General features: G+C 36.0%; 1 protein-coding gene across 3 annotated transcripts in view; it reads right to left on the bottom strand.

Annotated features, from left to right (window-relative positions):
* GPCPD1 (glycerophosphocholine phosphodiesterase 1) overlaps nucleotides 1-20,284 on the bottom strand; it is a 51,892-nt gene that overhangs the window by 12,470 nt on the left and 19,138 nt on the right. For all 3 annotated transcript variants that reach the window (XM_067292826.1, XM_067292824.1, XM_067292825.1), the window contains exons 5-16: nucleotides 15,230-15,305; nucleotides 13,088-13,129; nucleotides 11,638-11,761; nucleotides 10,069-10,321; nucleotides 8,825-8,987; nucleotides 8,603-8,735; nucleotides 8,313-8,367; nucleotides 6,190-6,282; nucleotides 4,146-4,223; nucleotides 2,960-2,999; nucleotides 2,088-2,149; nucleotides 650-715 (exon numbers count right to left, since the gene is read on the bottom strand). In XM_067292826.1, coding sequence (XP_067148927.1) covers nucleotides 650-715; nucleotides 2,088-2,149; nucleotides 2,960-2,999; nucleotides 4,146-4,223; nucleotides 6,190-6,282; nucleotides 8,313-8,367; nucleotides 8,603-8,735; nucleotides 8,825-8,987; nucleotides 10,069-10,321; nucleotides 11,638-11,761; nucleotides 13,088-13,129; nucleotides 15,230-15,305 — 1,185 coding nt within the window. The remainder of the gene's footprint in view (nucleotides 1-649; nucleotides 716-2,087; nucleotides 2,150-2,959; nucleotides 3,000-4,145; nucleotides 4,224-6,189; nucleotides 6,283-8,312; nucleotides 8,368-8,602; nucleotides 8,736-8,824; nucleotides 8,988-10,068; nucleotides 10,322-11,637; nucleotides 11,762-13,087; nucleotides 13,130-15,229; nucleotides 15,306-20,284) is intronic.

The raw sequence follows: 20,284 nt of genomic DNA, 5'->3' as shown, positions 1-20,284 counted from the left end.
CAATAATATTTATAGAAATAAATGAGAAATCTTTTGTCTTTGAGAACAGCGGTTACTAGTCTTTCTGTAGTTAACCCTTCTCTGAGAGGGTCAGCACGTGTCCAAGCTGACAGACTTCCACCTACCACTGTGCTTAGTTTCTCCCACTGAAGGCTTTAGGCCCAGTCTTGAGAACTGCGTCCTTCTAGACAGAACAAACAAGCAGCCCAGCTGGGTCCACGGTACTCCTATGACCGGCACATGATGTAGAAACACAAGTGCTGCCCCCACTCAGGGCTGAGAGCGCTTCATGTTCCTCCTCACATGCACAGTGTGCACAACTTGTTGGGATTCATGGACTTAAAACGATCTTCTACTAAAAACCCTCAGAGCTGCATTACAAGCTCAATCCTATAAATACTTCCTATTACTTTAGAAGTAAGTTTCTATGCATTTATTTGCAGGACTTATTATACTTGCAGGACCATTATACTCTCAGTTTTAAAGATAGAGGGTTATAATAAAACAAGGTGGTCATGAAAAACATCAAATAACCCATAAGATAATGCTTCTTTTGGTTTGTAGCTTATACAAATTACGTTGTCAAATTACAAGCTTTAGCCACGAAAACAACAAAGTATCAAAGTAAAGCACCTGTACATTTACTTACTCTTTGCTGGCAGATCCATTTTATTTCTATGTTGAACCCAACATCTTCAGAAACAGACTCCAGGACCTGAAAAGATATTATTATGAAAAGACCCCACAGCAAAGGAGGGCAATTAAGCACTACTAGTAAGCGTAAATACTGGGGGAATACACTGGAATTTAAGCCCCAAAGGACTAAAAGTAGAATAAAAAAAATAAGTCTTTAACACTTAACAAAAGACACATTTATCTTTTTTCTACTTCAGTTCAAAAGACAGGCTACAGAAAACTCGATAAAATCTTGAGCACAAAATTTTGACACAGTACACATGCAAGTTAATTCGCCCCAACGTGTATAAATACAAAACTTGACTGACAGAGCAGGGGAGTATCTTATATTAGGGTAATTCGTTTGAGAAATGCCCTATTTGTTCTCCTAAAAAGGAAACGTTTTGTACTTCTTTGGGAAGTTTTTTTGAATGCAAAAAGTATCTTAAGTTACAAACAGTCCTGTATGAAATCCGTGAATATAACATTATTATAAGAAAAAAATATGTAAAATAGTTGTAAGGGAACTGTTAACTGCAAGGTGAATTTAAATCAAAAGGTGAAACCAACAGCTAAGGAAATGTTGATAGGTGATTCTTTAACCCTATGAAGAGGACATATGCAGAAAAAGGTAATGTACCCTTTCTTATAAAAAGAAAATTAAATTTTGGTAATCAAAACAGGTGGAAGCACTGAACCTCAGTAGTTCAAACAAAGCTCTTTATTTCCTGTAGTTACTCAGTCATCTGATTTGACAGTAAAAATACAGCTGGGCATAGGGACTGTAACTGATGAGTATTTCATACTTATTCTGACCTAAGTCCGTAACTAACCGTGGGTATTAATTGTATCTATGGTCCAAATAAAAGCAAGTACTGTTACATAATACAGTTCCCTAAAAGGCATGTCAATGAGCAGTTCAGACCTTAGGAAAAACAACAAGGGAAAAAAACCCAGCAGTTGAAGAAAAACATTCCAAACATGAGTTGGCAAATGGTCAATAAAAGCTGAGAGCATGCTAAATAGCTGAAAGTATGTGATGAACTAACACAATTTGTGTACTATACAGGAGACTGCTAAAAGCTGTTCTTTTCCCCTCAAAATAAGCAAACAATTATGGATGCCTTAAAATGCAGTGCCCAAATGTTAAACAGCTGTAAAACTGAGTGTATCCTGAGCCATACAACTGGGGTTCCCAAATTAAGACACCTAAAAGGTATGCAAACTACAGAGTTTAAGTGCTGCAAAGGCTCCAGTGGCCAGCAATAAAGCCTAGGTTCCCATTTCTGGCACTGAAATCAGATGCCTAAAACCAGAAACGAATATCCCTTGCTAGGTGTACAAAGCTGAAAGAAAAGTCTGTTTTCATGTTCCATAATCATCATCTCTATTGATCTATATTCACTGCTTACTGTCTGCAGAGAAGGAAATGGCTGGGTCTCAAAAGCAAAGTTTTCTTCTTCTTTAAAAGATGCTGAAATGAAATATAAAAGATTGGATCAAAACCAAATAATAGTATTGCTGATCCCAACATGAAAAGACTGGCTCAAAAATCATAAGGTCTTTTAAGAACAAAAAATGGAATCAGGTCTACTGATTATTTGATTCTTTCCTGCAACATCAACATAGTCCAACAATGGTGTTGCCAGTTCCTTTTTCACCAGTGGGAAAAGTTTTTGATCCCTGTTACAAGCCCTGCCAGAGCGTTTATCAGAAGCAGCCTCTCCCAGCTCCCACCATTTCAGTCACTGAACCACCTCCAGTAGAAGCAGCCTTGCCTGTCAGAGCTTACTATTTATTTTATCTTTTCCCAGACAGGTAGGATGTGTGAGGTACTTCGCCCAATTTTGCTGTCCCCATAATGGAGATGCATTATGGCCGGAGATTTATGGCACCAAAAAAACCACACCCTAGAGCAGTTACCCAAGCTCTTGTTAGCAATGCTGAAGAGCTGCCAAAAAGCTACAGTTATGAGAAGCATGAGAAGGAAACATGAGGGGTAATTTTGTTATGAATATTCATAAATATATTTTTAGAAATACATGCATCTGCTAACCCTCCTGTCCCCTCTTCCAAGGGAGTAACGTCTCTCCAAGCATCTACTTCCCAGCAAAAATCTCTGCAGCATACACACAATTGAAATAACTGCCCCAAGTGTTTAGAAATGAACTCTCAGTGTTCAGAAAGCAGGCACATGCGATTAGAATAAATCACTGCAACCAGAGAATATATATTATTACATAGTAATAAATAAATCTCAAGAATTTTGCCAAGTAGTACATACCATTGTGATCTTTTACTTTCAGGGCAGTCACATGAGCCAGCTAAAGATCATAAAAAGAAGAAAACTAACAAATGCTCCATCGCTAGAGGTCTTATTACATATAAAATACAACTAACTTTCCTTATGAATTTTCTTAAGTTTAAAGCTTCATTATAGACAGAATTTTGGTAAATTGCAAAAGACAAAAGAAATCCCCAAACATGTGACAATTTTCTTTTAAACTTGACAATTTAAAGACTTCAAGGAAAGCTGAAAAATTAACTGAAAATATTCTTATTTAAAATTCAGAAAACAAGTTCAAGGATAGAGACACCTTGGTAGAGCATAACATTAAGATGTGAAGAAGTCTGAACATTAAACCCCTCCTCTGCGAGACCCTAGACTGGTTCCAGTCAATTGCAGAGAGAGGACTGACAGCAGCTGATGTAGCCACACACTGAGATAGAATCAGGCTCAGTACAGGATCGACTCCCTCACTCCATTCCAATTCCCTCTCCAGGAAATGGAGGAAAGCAAGTAATTGTAAGTGAAAAGAAACAGATAATTCTTGATCCAGCCAGACAGGCATCTGGCTTGAGTGAGGACAGATAGCTCAGCCGGCTCTCCAGTGGCCCAGTCTCATCCCCTTTTTTTGTAGGATAAAGAATTTCCCTTTGGAAGCTACAGTGATACCCAAAGGAATCAAAAACAATCATTTATAGTCAGTTCATCCAATCCATATTGCTGAATCATGGATGCTTCCGTGCTTCCAGAGGCATCTCCAAGAAGGAAGCCATCATAATCTGGGCCTCTCTTGTTAGCAGGGAAATATTAAAAACTAGATGCACATTGTGACTGAAATCTTTTTTCTTCAACAAAGATTCTAACACATCAGCTTTAAATGACTCCTACCACTACTTTCAGTCTTTTTCTGCTCATTTTTTAAAATGCTCAGTGTTAACAGATACTCATATAGATCTATGCAAGTCCATTGGTCCACCTTTCCAGCAAATATGAGAAATGAATTTGACCTAAGCTCTAAAGATGGTGCAAAAGTACTGTTCTTGGAATTATCTACTTATTCTACTTGTGCAATTTTTACAATTTATGCTCTCCCACACCATCTGTAGTTACTCCAGAAATCAAAGCTTCACAGCCAGCTCTAAATCCTACACCCAGCATATCGTATTAGCCAAAGTAAGGATACCTTCAACAACTGCAGCTGATCAAACGTGAGTTCTTTGACTGCAATCTCAAACAGTTCCAAAGGCTCAGTATCCAGTTTCTTTAAAGAGAAATATTACATAATGAAGCATCACTGAAAAGTATAAAAAGAACTCTATGCTTTTAAGATGGTAACATTAAACGCAACTCTTTTTTTTGTTCTTTTATTGATAGGGATACAAGGGACATCTTATTACAATATGAATAAGATGATCGGTTTTCAAGAGACAGAACATAGGCACTCAGAAACATAAAATAAGTGCCAATCTGAAAATCAGGATTTGGTCTTTTAGGGAAGTCATCATAGCCTTCAATGTTCTTTCATGTTAACCTTCAATAAGGGTTAGTGCATTCATTCTGTAAGAACGTGACCAGTTAACTTATTCAGGATTAAAAAAAAGCCTGTCAGTTAAGAAACGCACAGTAAAAATGCTCCAAGATAGTTCTGTTTATAATCCTCCCAATGTCTCAGAAATTAATAAAAGAAGACTAGTGTCCTGGTAAAACCAAGGCAGCCCCTTTTTCAAAGGATCTGGTGTCAAAAAAATTCTTTCAATCAATCCATTTTTCATTTCCCTTCCCCAGTGTAAAGAAATTCTTAGTCAACATGACAATACTGCTTCAATATACGCTGTACATATGTATCACTTGAAGAAAGTTCCATTACCACAACTGCTCAAAACAAAACTTGTTATAAATTACAATACTGCAATGTGTTTGAGGGATCGATGACATGGACTTAGTGCAAAGAGGAAAGAGAGAACATATCTTGCAGTCTATCCTTCCATACTATCTTTGTTTTTATTGCCATAACTAGACAGGAGGAAAACAAGAACAGAACAGAGTCCAACTTCTTTGCATTACTCTTGAATACTAAAAGTATTCTGCCCCTAACACAATGGACCAGAAGGAAGAGCAATTCAGTGTTTTTTAATCACTAATGCTTATGCCTATGGTTCTCTCTTTATTAAGGAGTGTAATGTCACTTAACTCTAGAAAAATATTCAATTGTTATGGTCCATGAAACTTGCGTGTTAAAGAGGTATTGTTAAAGTCTGTTCAAAGCATCTTTCAAGGAATGCTTATCTGTATGTAGTCATAACAGTACTACTCACTGAAAACTAAATTATGGCAATCTTGATGCTTCTGAAAACAGCAGAAATGTGTTTTGGTTTAAAAAAAATAAAACAACTCATGAGGTAAGTGAGGGAAGGACCAGGACATTGGCTTTCAGCAATCATTTTGCTGCTTTTAGCACCTCTGTCTTAACTCCTTTCTTTCTATCGTACCAAGCAATCCCAAAGCAGATCTTCAACATCATTTTCTGTCCCAACGAGATGCAAAGTATCTGGTTTACCTCACGGTCAAAGGATAGTACAAAATGCAGAAGTACAAATGAGTTCAAAAAAGATTTAGAAAAATTAATGGAAGCCAAGCCATTTGTGGTTCAGGGAGTCCTTAAAGGGAGAAAAAGACTCTGGTTTCTTACACTTGTTTTCCATCCACTACTGGCTAATAGTGGGATACCTAACAAGGTAGACTTTGGTTTGATCTAGAAAGCATCTGTAAGTATGTAACTGCTTAAGGCAGGCAGACATTTAAATATCACTGTGTGTGCGGGGAATAATCATGTTTAGAATCACTTAATTCTCCCTCAAAAAAGAAACAACCAGAAAGTGGTACTCTAACAATTCAAAGGGTACCGGAAGGGGTACTGAATGCAGTGGAGTTGTCTCTGTTTTCCCTGTAAACCGTAAGCTAAATAAAAACCCTTAAGAATAAGTGCAATGTATGATCGAAGAAAGAATCTCAGATCATGCATCTGAAGTGCTGCTGTTACAACATCAAAAGGAAGAACTCAACTTTTCTGCTCTACTTTATGCAAATTAAAACTTTGCATACATTTAAGCTGCATATTTATTTCCATTCCACCCTTGATTTCCCAGAATTATTCCTAAGACACCTTGGAATTTTCATTTCAGGAATTATCATGCTTAAAAATGAAATACAGACAACATCTGAATTACCTTTTTCATTGCCATGCAACATGTGAGATCGTGATATACAATAGGCACGTGATCTTTAGAAAGATGCACATCAAATTCCACGTATGCTGCTCCCTACAGAGAATCGAAAAAATGAAACAAAACAAAAACCCATTAACTATTTATACACAAGGACTACAGTACCACAGAAAACTCAGACGACAAGTTGCCAAATATTCACAGGTCCTGGCCATCAACCAGAAGTTGAATGAAATACTTGTAATTACTAGTTAAAATCAAGCTCAACAATGGATTATGAAACTGAAAAAAGAAATGTAGAAGAGTATTTAAGCTACCCTAATACAGCTCTGATACATATTGCTTATGTAATCTCGTAATTCTTCAAGTAAAATTCAAGTATTGTGAACTCTATTTCAGAGAAATGCCAGGACGACAGTCTTAAACATAGGTGCCTTCCCTCCCCCCTTCCTTCCCAATCAAGAGGTAAGTGAACAAGGGCCCATGAGCTTTTGTTTTGCTACAGATTTGCAGAGCTTTAGGGAGATATTCCAAATACTGAGAAGCTTCTGGAGCCACTTGTGAATAACACAACGGTAGTATGTTATACACATGTGCAAGAGCAGAAGTGGTTGGATCCAGTACTCTCCTATCCTTTTCAACTCTGTGTTCTTGTTTTCTGTTAAAAGGAAGAAAGATTAAAAAGGAGCTTTGAGTATAATCTTTATAGAGGGAGACAAAGAGAAAGAGAGAGAGGGAGAAGCAGGGAGAGGGCAGCAGAGGGAGGCAGAAAAACATTTTTTGGCTTATTAGACTGTTTCTAAATCATTCCTTTGAAAATCCTCCAAGAATACCATTCCTCAAATTACCATCCTGACTCACATACTCTCCATCAGCACAGAAGAAAGATAGCAGGCCAGTTTGTTTTCAGCCCCTTTCTTATCTGCAATGTTTTATAGCAGTAGCTTTCAGCCTTTTCAACTTGGAAACGTTACAAGCATTTTTCTGGTGAGGCTGCTTCCTGGTTTACAGCAAGTTTCTGCCTTGAAGCATGCTTCCTGTGGACTTTTTAAGAGCAGTCCATAAACCTGCAGCGTCCACTCAGAAGGTAAGTACCATACTGTCCAAGAGGATCTTTTGGTAACTGGGGTCTTCATTTCCTCTGCAGTCAATGTATGCTCCAGACAATGTGTTCAAATTCCTCTGTCTGCCAAATGCGAGTGAGCTTTCAGTTCCAGCTCTTGGGGGGTACAGTGTTAAGGAACTGGTAGCCAATAAGCATAATAATCCAGAAAGCTCAGCTCCCATCCTTGAACAACTTCAAGGATGTTCACTAAAAATCCACATTAGTGGAGAACTACCTGAAAAAGAACCTTACAAGTTAAGAGGCAGTTGATCTAATAGCAATCACAGCTCTTCATTGTGAGAACAGGAGCTGGACAAGCAATCTCTGAACCTGCTTCAGACTCCAGCTACGCTCCTGCAATGCCTTGCTGCCTTCCTTGTTTAGGTTAGTCTTATCACAGACCACTTCAGTGACTGAGGTTTTTGGAAGGAATAAAACTGACTGCATTTCAATCACAGAATTTAAGCATCTGAAGGTAATATCCCCCAAATTGAGTCTCACCATAGAGTCAAAGTCCTTGTTGCAACAACCACTGGAATGAAAGATTATTTTACCCTACCAACTCATGTCCCAAGTATTTTTTCATGTTAACTTCAGAAGTCCTATTTTTGAGACTTCTGCATAACAATTTTAGGCACTCAAGCAGTCCCTGAGTAAGACCTCTGCCACCCATGAGTATACTAACAGACTTAGAAGAGCCAAGATTTTATTCACTTGTTCAAAATTATTCACAACCCTATGGATCTGCAGAGTTGAGATTCAAATTTTCCTTGTATGAGAACCAACACAAGAACATGTTGGATGGAAAATTTTTTTTTTGAGGAACTCAAGAACGAGAATCTAAACTGAGCTATTATTTCCCTTCGTATCTCCCAGGGAATTGCCACAGTGGCTCCATAATTTGCACATAATTTTATACCACTACATTTAACATTTATCATATTGAATCACAAAACTAAGCATAGAAGTCAGCTAGTTTTAACTGCATGAGTACTGGGTGTGTACAAATGTGCATACATACATGACTAGCAGCATTCCTCAGAGAAGCGATAGTGTTCTCTTGAACTTTAGCAAGTCTGAAATAATAGCAATGAAAAAGGTTTTCTTAGCTGCAGGACAGCACAGAAGTCCATTAAAATAACAGAAGTACAAACTGGAAGTTTTTGTTTTACAGGATATCCAAATTTGATATTCAAGTGACTTAAATGATTATGACTTGTAGCTTTTAACTTGAAACTGGCTGCTTCTGCAATTGATGTCAGCAAAACGGAACATAAAAAAATACTCAGATTAAAATACAAATGAACTTACTTAGTTGTAGTTGTAGAATTTCCTGCTCCCCTGTGTCCAACGTCTAGAGTTGTTCTTGGTTTCCAGTACTTTGCATATGAGGCCTTCATATCGCAAGTGTATCCTTGTATTGGCTTAATAATTATGTAGTCCACTACAAGAAAAATACCAAGTGCTTCACATGTCAATTGAAAATGGATGATTTCAGGTAAAGGCGTGTACATCCCTTTGCATCAACTATACCTCTAACTTTTCCAATTGTCTTCCTTGAAATTCGGCTCAAAATAGGAAGTGTAAGAGTTCCAGCGCTCTTTCCCTGTTCTGCAATTGTGGATGACAGGAGGCAGGCAGAAGCCACATGACCTGGGAGCACATCTCCTTGTACTACTTTCTCACATACGTGTTCCTAAAATAAATAAGTAAGCTGCGGTTATGTGTTTGCGAGAATGCTAAGAAACTCTTCTTTCTCATGGAAACCTTGCTCCTCGGGAAGATATATACAGACACTGATGTAACACACAAATCTCTTGTGCATTACAGAAAATACTAATTTCAGGCCAAAAATTGTTTCATGTAATAAGTGTGTTGCAAGTTATCACCAGGAATATGAAATTGTTGATGGAAATCTAGAAAGTCATGTACACCTATCTTTGAAAACTCTTAGATTTAATAAGCTTTTCAGACCAAAACTGCATACACGCAATATTCTATCTTATCAAAAGCCCAAGTCACGTTCAGGACAAAGATGAACTAGAATAATATATATGCTTAAAATAACTTTGTGACTTTGTATTAATTTTCAGGGAAGGAGGAGGCCGACGAGCATGCACAATGTATCTGATCATTGTCAAGTTCAGTATCTGTGTGGCTATTTTACAATTATTAGTGTTAAGTGATCTAACAGCATTTTTAGACCAAAAAGGGAATGCTTAAAAGTTTCTTCTGCATGAACAATATCAGAAGTTGTTTTCTTTTAAAAAGGACTTTGAATATTAAAACATTTCAGAAAAAAACTAGAGTGCAAAATAACTAATGTAGTGAGAGGTTGCAAGTGTCCAGTTTTAATTTGCACTAGTTAGTTTGGAGAAATGTCTGTTTATAACTTAAAATCAAGATCAAATAATTATAATTTAACTAGTTCATATACACATATTGCTTAGATTCAAAAAGGGTAAGCAAAGCTTATGTCTGGATGCAGGACAAAAATCAAACCAACCTACCTACATGCAATACTGCACACTAAGATTTGAGGCCATACTGACTTCTAAACAAGCAGAAACTGCAAAACTTTCAGTGCCGTACAGAGAAGACTCAAATCTCTCTGTACAAGGGGGCAGTAGTGAACAGTTTCCTAACTGATCTACAAGGGTCCAAAGGATTAAGAACATGAGTTAACAGCCCTTACTAACAATGGTATCTTCATAATAATCGCCTCCTTTAACTCCAGAAAGCAGACTGAGTTTCTTCCTAGTGGTAAAGATACATACCTCAAAAAAATCAAAGTTTAATTCCAAGTTATCAGGCTCCATGGTTTGTATAGTGTATTCTGTCCATCGATCTGGCTGTAAAGCATAACCACATTCTGGCTGAGAGTGTCGACATTTATATTCATTGTCACTTATTAAGGAGATCTCCAGAGTGTTTGCCATTTTCCGAGGTAAAGGAGGGGATGTTTTATCTTGGTCCTCTTCTTCCTCCTCATCGTCTTCTTCCTCTAGGCCTTCTAGAGTCAATTTTACTCTACTCATGCAGAAATACAAAACAGAAATTGTTAAATTGCGGAAGTGTCTTCAGGAACCCTGAAGAATTAGAAAAAAAGATTAGAGTAGAAGGTCATAATTCTGCTCACCACCACCATCTACAGAAGAGCAGTGCATACTCCAGCCCTTCATAAGGGTCAGAATTTGGGACTACCGTTGGACTAAATCCTATTTTAGTCAGGTTTTAGTGTGCTCAAGTCATTTTTGAAACTGGAACTTGGGTAGGTGTGAAAGTTGGGCCAATGGTCAAAGAGGCAGCAATCGCTCCCTAACTGACCTTTTGGGCTGCCAAATAGACAACCTTTCTCCAAAGACTGATATTCATAACGCTGAAAGGCTAATGAGAAGCACTGAAAATAACAGTAATCATCAAGATCAACAACTGAATGTTTGCGGTTGCTGCTAAGCACATGCTCCTTTAGTCTCTCTGAATACAGAGAAGGCAGGTAAGTGTATTCTGTTAGACACAAGATACACACTTCTGTTGGACAACTGTGGAGTTATAATGTCAGCTTTTCAAGACACCTCTGCAGATAAGAACAAACTGATGTATATATGGAACAACAGCAATTAGAGACTGCTATTATCTCTATATCCATGTTGACTGGAGATCTGTAATGCCAGTGGAGAATTAACCATACTTTAAATGGGGAGGGTCTGTATGTTTTGGGAGGGAAAAAAAGGAGAAGTAGGAACAAAAAAAATGGTAGCCTTCTCCCTCTCCCTTCCCCCAACCTCTACCAGCCCTTCCATTCTGCTTTTTGGGAGAAGTTAGGAAGAAAAGAATAAAGAAAAAAAACAAACACTGAATGTAAGAGCAGAGAACTACTTAAGAACTCTTCAGTTCCAGCCAAGAAGCAAGAAACATCAAGGCAAGGATGGAAGAAATATTTGTGAAAGAAGCCTGTGGCCTGTTACTTAAACTGTGCTGTCATATCTTCTTTATACATTTTTAATAGTTTGGAAGGGCAACTATCAGAAAGGCATGAACTGAAAAGTATTAAGTCAGCAGTAAAACTAGAATAGTTTTGTTTGACTGTTTGTCCTCCTTCAGAGAAACAGAGAAAACTCTTTTGACATTATATTAATAATAAAATGAGGAAACTGAGACATACTACTGATTTAATATTATCATCACACTTTTACAAAGTGTTTATATATCTGGAAATCGATTTGATTGTATATTGCTATTTGCAACCCAAAATATTAATAGCTACATTAATTAAGTAAAAAATAATCACTGGTGTTGAAAATTAACATTAGCTAAATTGCAAACTGAGATGAGCAGGCTCTTACCTAAACCTTGATGTTTTAAATTCCTTCTTGGATATTGAGACAGGTGGTTTTTCTGAATAATGCAGGCGTAATCTTATTTCCGTTTGACATGTCAGCCACCCAGCATCCACAGTTTTAACACCATCTGCCAAAAATTAAACAACAGAAAGTGGTAAAGACACCTTAATAACTTACTTTATTTTCTGAAGGGAGATCCACACAGTTTAATACACAAAACTTGCACTGCTTTATAAACACAGTTACTCTGGCACCATCTTCCAGACACCACACTTACAACCAGGCTTATTCAAATAGTATTTCCAAAGCAGTTGTTGAGCACATCCTTTCATGTGCCTTTCCTGAACTAGACACACATGGGCAGATACTGCAATTGCTGACTACCTCTTGCTCTTACATGGAGCCATCTTTCAAGGGAAACACATCGGAACACCAGCTTCTTGAGTTAACTGTCAGAAGGAGAAGGCTAATTCCAGTATTAATTTTATCCATGATATCAACAGCTAAGTAAGCTGCCAAGGTAGACAAAACAGTCCCTTGCCGTGGGATGTCTCAATACAAGGACAAAGACAGTCAGAAACTCTGAAGATCCATAAGTAACTTGAGACTCCCTGTTTCTGCTGAAATATAGATGTCATATTAGCTCATTGCAAACAATACCAGTAAAGCAGTGTAAGCCTGCAGGACAGGAGGTATCAATAGATATATTGGGGAAACAAAGCACAGAGAAGAATCCTCAACCTCCTCACCAAGACAAGGAGAGCCTAGAAGCAGGATAGTCAGGAGGCACAAGCTGCCAGACTAGAGGCTGAAGGAGACCTCACAGTTTTTAAGAGTTCCAGTAAAATGTGTGATTTGGTGAGGATGTGAAGAAAAGTGAAAACTTAAAGGCAAGTATGAGATATGATAAAGGAAAGAGTTAACCTAGGGGCTCAGGGATTGAGCATTTAGTGAGAGGTGGTTATATCTGCTGAAAGAGTTTTCAGGTGACCCATGCACACACAAGAACATGAGATTTGAGTTTATGGGAGGCTTCTGTAGTTATGCGCATAACTGAAGAGTCAGACTGCGTTCATTTAGTATAAGCAAAGACATTTTTCTAGAGAGGAAGAGTTTTTTCTATGGCTAGTTTTAAAGAGAAAGCTAACAGTCCATTCTGTATTTCCAAATCTACACGCTCATAATCTAGAGTTTGCAAATTTCAACCTTTAACATCAGCACATTGACAGTATTTCAAATTTTCTTCACAAACTTTTATTAATGCTAGAAGGCAGCACAGACTGAGTGTGAATTCACAAATGCTAGATTTAAAAACAAGTGTATAAGCAGATAAAGCAACCATTAACAGGTAATTTCTACCTAAACTAATTTAGCATTTCAAAATATTTTTCAACTGAAACACATAATCTTGTTAAAATTAAATATACGGTAATGATCAATATATCTCACTTACTATGGACTCCAAAGCATCCATCATCAATAGTTATTTCATTTTCTAGAATTGAAGGAGGGGAAAAGAACGAAAGAAACTAGTTAGTATTCATGCTATAAGGAATTATTGCCAAGTTATTCTACTTGTCCACTTAATTTCTAAAAAGTATATCTAACAAAAAGCAGGAAAAGAGAAATTGACAAAGAATAAGCATATTTATTGCAACCTTCCATAAAATTTATTCTAAATTCATGTTTTTTCTTAGTTTCTGCAAGAAAAGACAATCAACACAAGAAATGCTGTAAGATGTGCATTTTACCTGAAGTAATCTGAACTGCGGAAAGCAAGGTTGCATTTTTTCCTAGTTTGCTGCAGTATTTTGCTGATACTATCTACGTCCTGCTAGAATGTAAGCTATTTTTGTTAGTGTCTAAGACATTAAAGTTTCTTGCAAACATACAAGAAAGCTGCTCTGCACATTTACAGCTAAAGCTTCTAAATCAAGTTAGTCGCAATTAAAATGCTTATTTTGTCCATGTGATAGAAATCTATCCTAGGATAAAATATTCAAAACACTCATTTCACACTTATTTTTAGCCTTATCCTCTCCAAAGTTTTAATATGTGAAATCTTTAGGTACTAAGTAAACTCACCAGCATTAATAGAATTACAGTAATCTAAAGGAGTTATGAAAGTTTTTCACAGTGTAAATCTAACAAAATTTTGCCTCTACAGCCATTAATCCCATCTTTTTATAAGAAGAATAACAGTCCACCCCTCAATTTTTAATAACCATTAGGCAACAATTTTGTATCACAATGACCAGTTTTTGACCAGCATTAATAGCTTGTCATTTTTCCAAAAACCTACTATTTTTTATTGCACTTCTAATAATTGATATAATGGGATACTTTTTAATAGGAACATTTTTTTACCCAGCCTTCAAGTGCTAATATCCTGGTTTTCTATATTTTATTAAAGACTTCTTGTGAAGAAAGGCACTCTTTTAATGAAAGAAACCCTAGGGAGGTTCAGCTTGAATGATAAAATTAAGTTTTAATTTGATAAACTTAACGGTCTATTTAAAAAGGCATTATGCATCTTTAATCACTGCATTCTGTAGAGGGTGTTTCTAACATTAATTCAATTATTAAGGAGATAACAAGCACTGAGTGTTACTCGAAAAAAATTCTATTTGGAATGAAGTTATCCAAATTTAGTGACAAAGTCTAAACGGAGGGTAGACTGCTTCCCTAGTTCTTAATTACTGACAAATACAGAAAAATCATTTTGTTACAGGAATAGAAACCCTTAACTGCACTAATTCAAATGAAATAACAAAAAGCAGTAATCATGGTACTACTCACGATTAACTAAAAATTTCTTTAATACCATAGTCTTTCTAAAAGACATATCCTTTCAATGAACCAGAAGGTATTTAATAGATGTAAACTCATAAATGTGGAGGAAATAACATTTTCAATATCCCAGAGGAGAGAGTGCATAAAAAATGCCATCCTATAGCAGCATGAGAGATCTAAATTACAAACTGCATTCAAAGATTATTTCAGTCACTCTTATAAGAAAACAAACAAAAAAACTCAAAACTTTTCCCCGTTCAGAAAAGCATTAGAAACTTATAATGCAAATTGTCATGTCACCCTTTCTTCCAGCAAATTAAATTTCTTGTAATTTACCAAATAAGCCCATTCATGTTTCTATTCACATTACTCAATATACTTAAAGAAGTCTAATTACTTAAGAAGTTTTGCTTTAAAATTTTACTAATGAATTTGTATTTAAACAAAAAATGTAGTGCTTCATGCCCTCCCCCACCCCACATTTTCTCTGAAAAATAATATGGAGCCTTAGTCTCAAAGAATAAAACTTACAAAAAATTGTGCTAATTCCAGATTAACAAAAAAGCCCCACATCATTTTAAGGATGACAGCGAAGAATTTCAACTCCACTCCATTTTTAAGACATTTATTCGTATATATTTTGAGAATAAGGTCCATGTTGTGCAAAGAAAAAGTTTATACCTGTAACATGTTAATAAATTTAAGTATTTTAAAGCTATAGTTATCAATCCCACTATACCAATGTGCAGCATATTAGCAATCTTATGCATATGCCTCAAACAGATGCAGTTGATGCCCATACCTAAAGGGGTTATTGATCGTGGTTGTAGATGAGTCTCCCACGTGTGAACTATGACTTGGCAGGGACCACCGATAGTCTGTAATTTAAAAGTTAAATGTCTGCAATAATTTCTTTTGTTATATCTGATTTTCTAGCCATGAAACCATTTGGGATGGTTGTGAACTAAACTTATAGACTTACGGGGGAAAAAAAAGAGAGAGAGATGGAAAGAAAAAAAGAAAGAAAGAGAAAGAGAACAGATCAGGCTTGTTTCTTACCCCTGCAACTGCTGATGACACTATCTGATGCGTCAGGTCACACTACATATGACAAAACTTGTGACAAAGTCTGACAGGGTGGAGTTTAAATGTAATTATTAAATTTTTACTGTTTATAGCTATTCCGCTGGACTACTATACTTTCTTTCTGATACAAGAAATCAATTATCCCTGAATTCATTAGGTGTGTTTTCTTTTTTCTTAAGATACTACAGCAGCAATTCATAAAAAGAATTCACATATCCCTTTGATTCTAAAAAGCACTCAGCATCTGCTTGTGCAGTTAAAAGCTGCAGGGGTGCTTTCTCCCCCAAAATTTGCTCAACCAATTCAAAGTCTAGAATACAAAATTATTTTAATTGTGGTACGGAAGAGCAAATTATTTACTACCTCAGCAAGACATAAATAATCAGAGTTTTGCTAAATCATATGGAAAAATAAACCAATACCACAGAACATGCCTCACTTTAGTCAAAAAGTATCTGAAGAAGACCACCTAAGTCACTCTAAAAAGAAACTGTCCTTTTCCCTTAGCATTGCGTAGTTGTTATTATTAGTCATAAGCACTGTTATGAAATAGCTGCAGAATTTGCCATAGTGATGTTTTGAGCCTGAACAACTCTTGTTTCAAGAAGGACTAGGCTCTATTGCCCACCTAAGTCATATAAGCTTTAATGACAACTTGTCCAAGTAGTTCAGGATTTTGTTTAAATGATTTCAGTTCAACAGGAACATCCAGACAAGCTGCAAACTCAGCAGTGTAACTACATGATATCTGAATGCTTTGAATCTTACAGCTCAGTGTATCAATTCTTTAGCAGCAGATGGGATTTTTTGACCTATATCAAACACATTTAATCTACCTTGGTTTTGGATGAGTTAACAGCAAATGCCAAATATTTAAAAAGCATTTAATAATAAGGGTTTGCTCTGTGACTCATTGCTAAAAGCAATTCAATTTTTCCAGTGAACTCAGAGGTATGTATTTCTAGAAGCCATGTCAGAATAAAATACATATGCTTAAAGTTCAGTTGTAAAGACAGAATACATGCAAATACAAATAAAATGATACTACTGTTTTCAGTTTATTCATGTTATAGGGTAATTTTAATTAATTCCCCTTCTCTGCTGTTGCCACCATGCTCACTCTTATGGACTTCTAGCAAAACAACATTCATGTGAAGTTCCCCTTCTTCCCCCCTCTTTTTCAGCAGATTCACACTTGTGTGTCACAATCTCAAGTTTCCACAGCTGAAACCTTTTCCCAGCAGAGAGGCTACCACTTCCTAACACCAAGTAGTCTAGCAAGCTCTCCAACAGCGACTTCCAGGAACACACACACAACTTGTAGTTTGCCAGGTTGGGGAATAGGAATCTTTTCTAAAATGGATTGTTTTCTTCAAAAGGTAAGCAAAGGTTTCTACTTGTAGAAAAAAACAACATACTATATTAAAATACCAATAATACCAGCTTATTTCTTAAAGGATAAATATACTACTGTAATTGTGGATTTTAATTTTAGCTTCTAAAATTATGAAAGTGAATGAATAACATTATCCCCAAATTAAACATATCACACCAAATACAGTTAACAAAATGCTATCCCCTAAAAGGGAAACATCAGGCTGATTATGCATTTAAACCTAGGAACCCTCAACACTTCACATACTTAAAAAAAACACCCCAAACCCCAAAGCGGACAAGCAAAGCTGCCTGGAAAAAAGGGGCAATGGAAGAGAGGATGTGCACAAAATAAGACTGAGAGTCCTCTCTCAGTCTCTTCTCAGACCACTTTCCTGTTTATGGGCATTTAAATAATCTGCAGCTAAAATGTTTTCATCACAGATAACGGAAGCTGCTGTTACAATCAGGTTAAAGTACCAATACAATTTCAGTGGCATATATTGACCACACTTGAACAACAGCCCAGCTCAGATCAGCTTGTAGCAGAAGCTAATGATGTGTCACTCGATGTTTGCATTATGGTAACATTATATAAAAGTCAGCCTCTGCTATGAAGATCTTAAAAAACATCTACCCAAATGTCATGACAAGCATCGCAGTGGGCAGTATACTGAGATTATACTAACTGGCACTGTATGGCATGCATCTCTGTCTATTAACACAGAGAACTTCTTTTTAAGTAAATCTTGATGTTTATTTAATCAAACATTTGATACAACTTTAAAGCTCTTGGAGGAAATTCAATAACTTTTCAGAAATCAAGTCCCCATACATGTGAGAAGCTCGAAGTCCCTCCAGAAATCATTAGATACTTTTGAAATGTAGGGTAAAATGCCTACGTAACATAACTTGGCTGCCACAAGTTCAAAATAGTTTGATTCACGCTCTGCATGAATTGCTTGGGTGCTCAGTACATTTCAAAAATCAAAGCATTTCTGTGGATGTTTAAATGAGAATTTAGAAGGCCAGTTTCAACAGTCCTGATCCAAGGCAACATAACAGACTACAGACATCAAGAAAAATAATGTATTCTAAAACAAACAAACAAAACCACCACCATTTACCAAACTGCACTTTATAGTTTACATCTTAAAACTATGTTTCAAGGATATTAATCTACTTCAAGAACATGAAACAGTTAAATGAAATAGTTGACTTAACTGCTGATGCTGAATTTCCAACAAAAATCTCTCTGGATTTCTGTACCATAGTAATAGACAATAATTAAGCACTAATCAACCAACAAGTATTTATGTAAGTAACCTCACAAGGCAACAACACATACGAGTCACCTGTCACAAAGTCCTAGGCGAACTAGAGATTTTACAGCTCCTGCGTTTCACATAACAGTTTAACACACCATCTGTTATCCCAGCATAGGCACAGCGGAGATGCTCCTGTGTTATTAGCAGGGTAACCAGGAGTTATTAGCCTGGCAGAAGCTTTACTAAGGCACTCTGCTATTAAAGAAATTACTGAGTCTGAATCTAAGTTTCACCTTTACTAATACATTCAAAGCACTAAATGGATTTGGCTTATTTACATTTTAGAAAATTAATTTAAATCTCATTTGAAACATCTATAGTTAAGTGATAATCTCACAAATTTGAAAAATGTTCACCAATCCAGTTTTAAAAGTTCTGCTACATCCATGGACAGCTTAGTTATTTCACACTTCCTTGAAAGAAATACCCCTAAACTTGAATACTTATTTACTGTATGGGAAAACAAAAATACAGAATATGGCTTAACAGAATAAAGTATGTATACACTTTAAAAGGTTTCCAAATATGTATAATGCAAATAATACATATTAAACATTATCCTAAAATATGAGATATACACAAGACTTAAATTCCAAACAAGACTTATGTAATAAATAAAAGGTGTGTGTAGAATAAAAAAACATGGGAAGATCCTCACAGTAAGGTAACTGGTATTGGACTATGTGTAAGTCAGGAAAATAAACTGGAGCAAAACTGTTTAAATTATGGTATTATTTAATCAAATGTATTTATTTACTTGTCTTTAAAAATGCTTAGGATGACTCTTATATTATCATTAGAATGTATACAACATATTAAAAGCTCTTTCCCTTGATATGCAGGAGCCAAGACATGCACCAATTTTATAGGAAAAAAAGTGTGTGTGTATATTCATTTATTTGTATTTCTAAATAAGTAGAAAATTATGAAATGTTAAATGTAAAATAATACACTCTATTTAAGTAACCATGTTCATATTGACACCAAAATACTTCAGTGCAAATAAACCAAACTTCCCTTGACATCATACTGTCCTTCAAGCAAAATAATAACTGAAAAATAAATCATACCTAAATGATAATTTTTTAGGGAGGTGAGGAAAATACTTTCCTATTTGTTTTTTCCTACATGTGTATTATTTTCACATCTAGTCTGTACCAATATTTTGGTTAATATGAAAATGTTTATTTCTCTGCATAAATGTACACTACCCCCAGGTTTGCCAACAGGCACACATATGTCTAATTGGCCTCCTCAAGCATCTTCAAAGATGCAGTTCCTACAGAAAGTAAGAGACTTTTTATTTAAATTGGCTCAGTCTTCAGGATGATTTACTCAGTTATATGGTGACAGATTCATACATACAGACTTTACCATGGATTTAAGACTACACATAGATTTAAGTAATCATCCAACGAATTAAAGATCATGATGTATAGAATTGCATGATACAAAACGTCAGCATTGTCCGAAGGACCATGTCTCAGAAGCGTTTCAAATTCTGGAGATTAATCAATGCAAAGCCTAATGAAAAATCTATTGATATAAAAATAATATTTTAGTTTAGAAATATCTTTTCCTTATCAGAGATATTAATGCTACAAACAGCTAGGTCCTCCTTATACTGCCTCATTTGCACCATTCAGTGTATTACATTCCTGTCAGAATGAAAGGATCCTGCTTTTTCATTGTTCTTTGAAGAAATTCACAAAAAGAGGAAGAAAACATTGAGGAAAAAATTATAGCTACAAAAAATTGTGTTTTACAAGAAACAAAGTCCTGTGGTCCTATGCTCTTAACAGGTTTAGGTTAGACACTGGTAAGTGGATAACTGTGTACCCTGGCAATTCACATATTCTGTTTTGTAGGTGTTTTTTTTCTTTTTACACACAGTAGCTCTTTACTCTGGTCTTCCAAAAAATTCATACTTACCTTGGCAGACTCTGCATCACACGGTACATAAAGCGTGCACGATACAGAGCACCTACTTAAAGAAACACACTCACCAATACATGTTGTAAACTTTTGCAAATGTTAAAATGGAAACTGTGTTGTCTATGAGCACATTT

Source organism: Apteryx mantelli, chromosome 3 (assembly GCF_036417845.1).
Source record: "Apteryx mantelli isolate bAptMan1 chromosome 3, bAptMan1.hap1, whole genome shotgun sequence".
Taxonomy (NCBI): Eukaryota; Metazoa; Chordata; class Aves; order Apterygiformes; family Apterygidae; genus Apteryx; species Apteryx mantelli.
The sequence above is the reverse complement of the archived record's forward strand: the minus strand, read 5'-3'. Positions and strand labels throughout refer to the sequence as shown.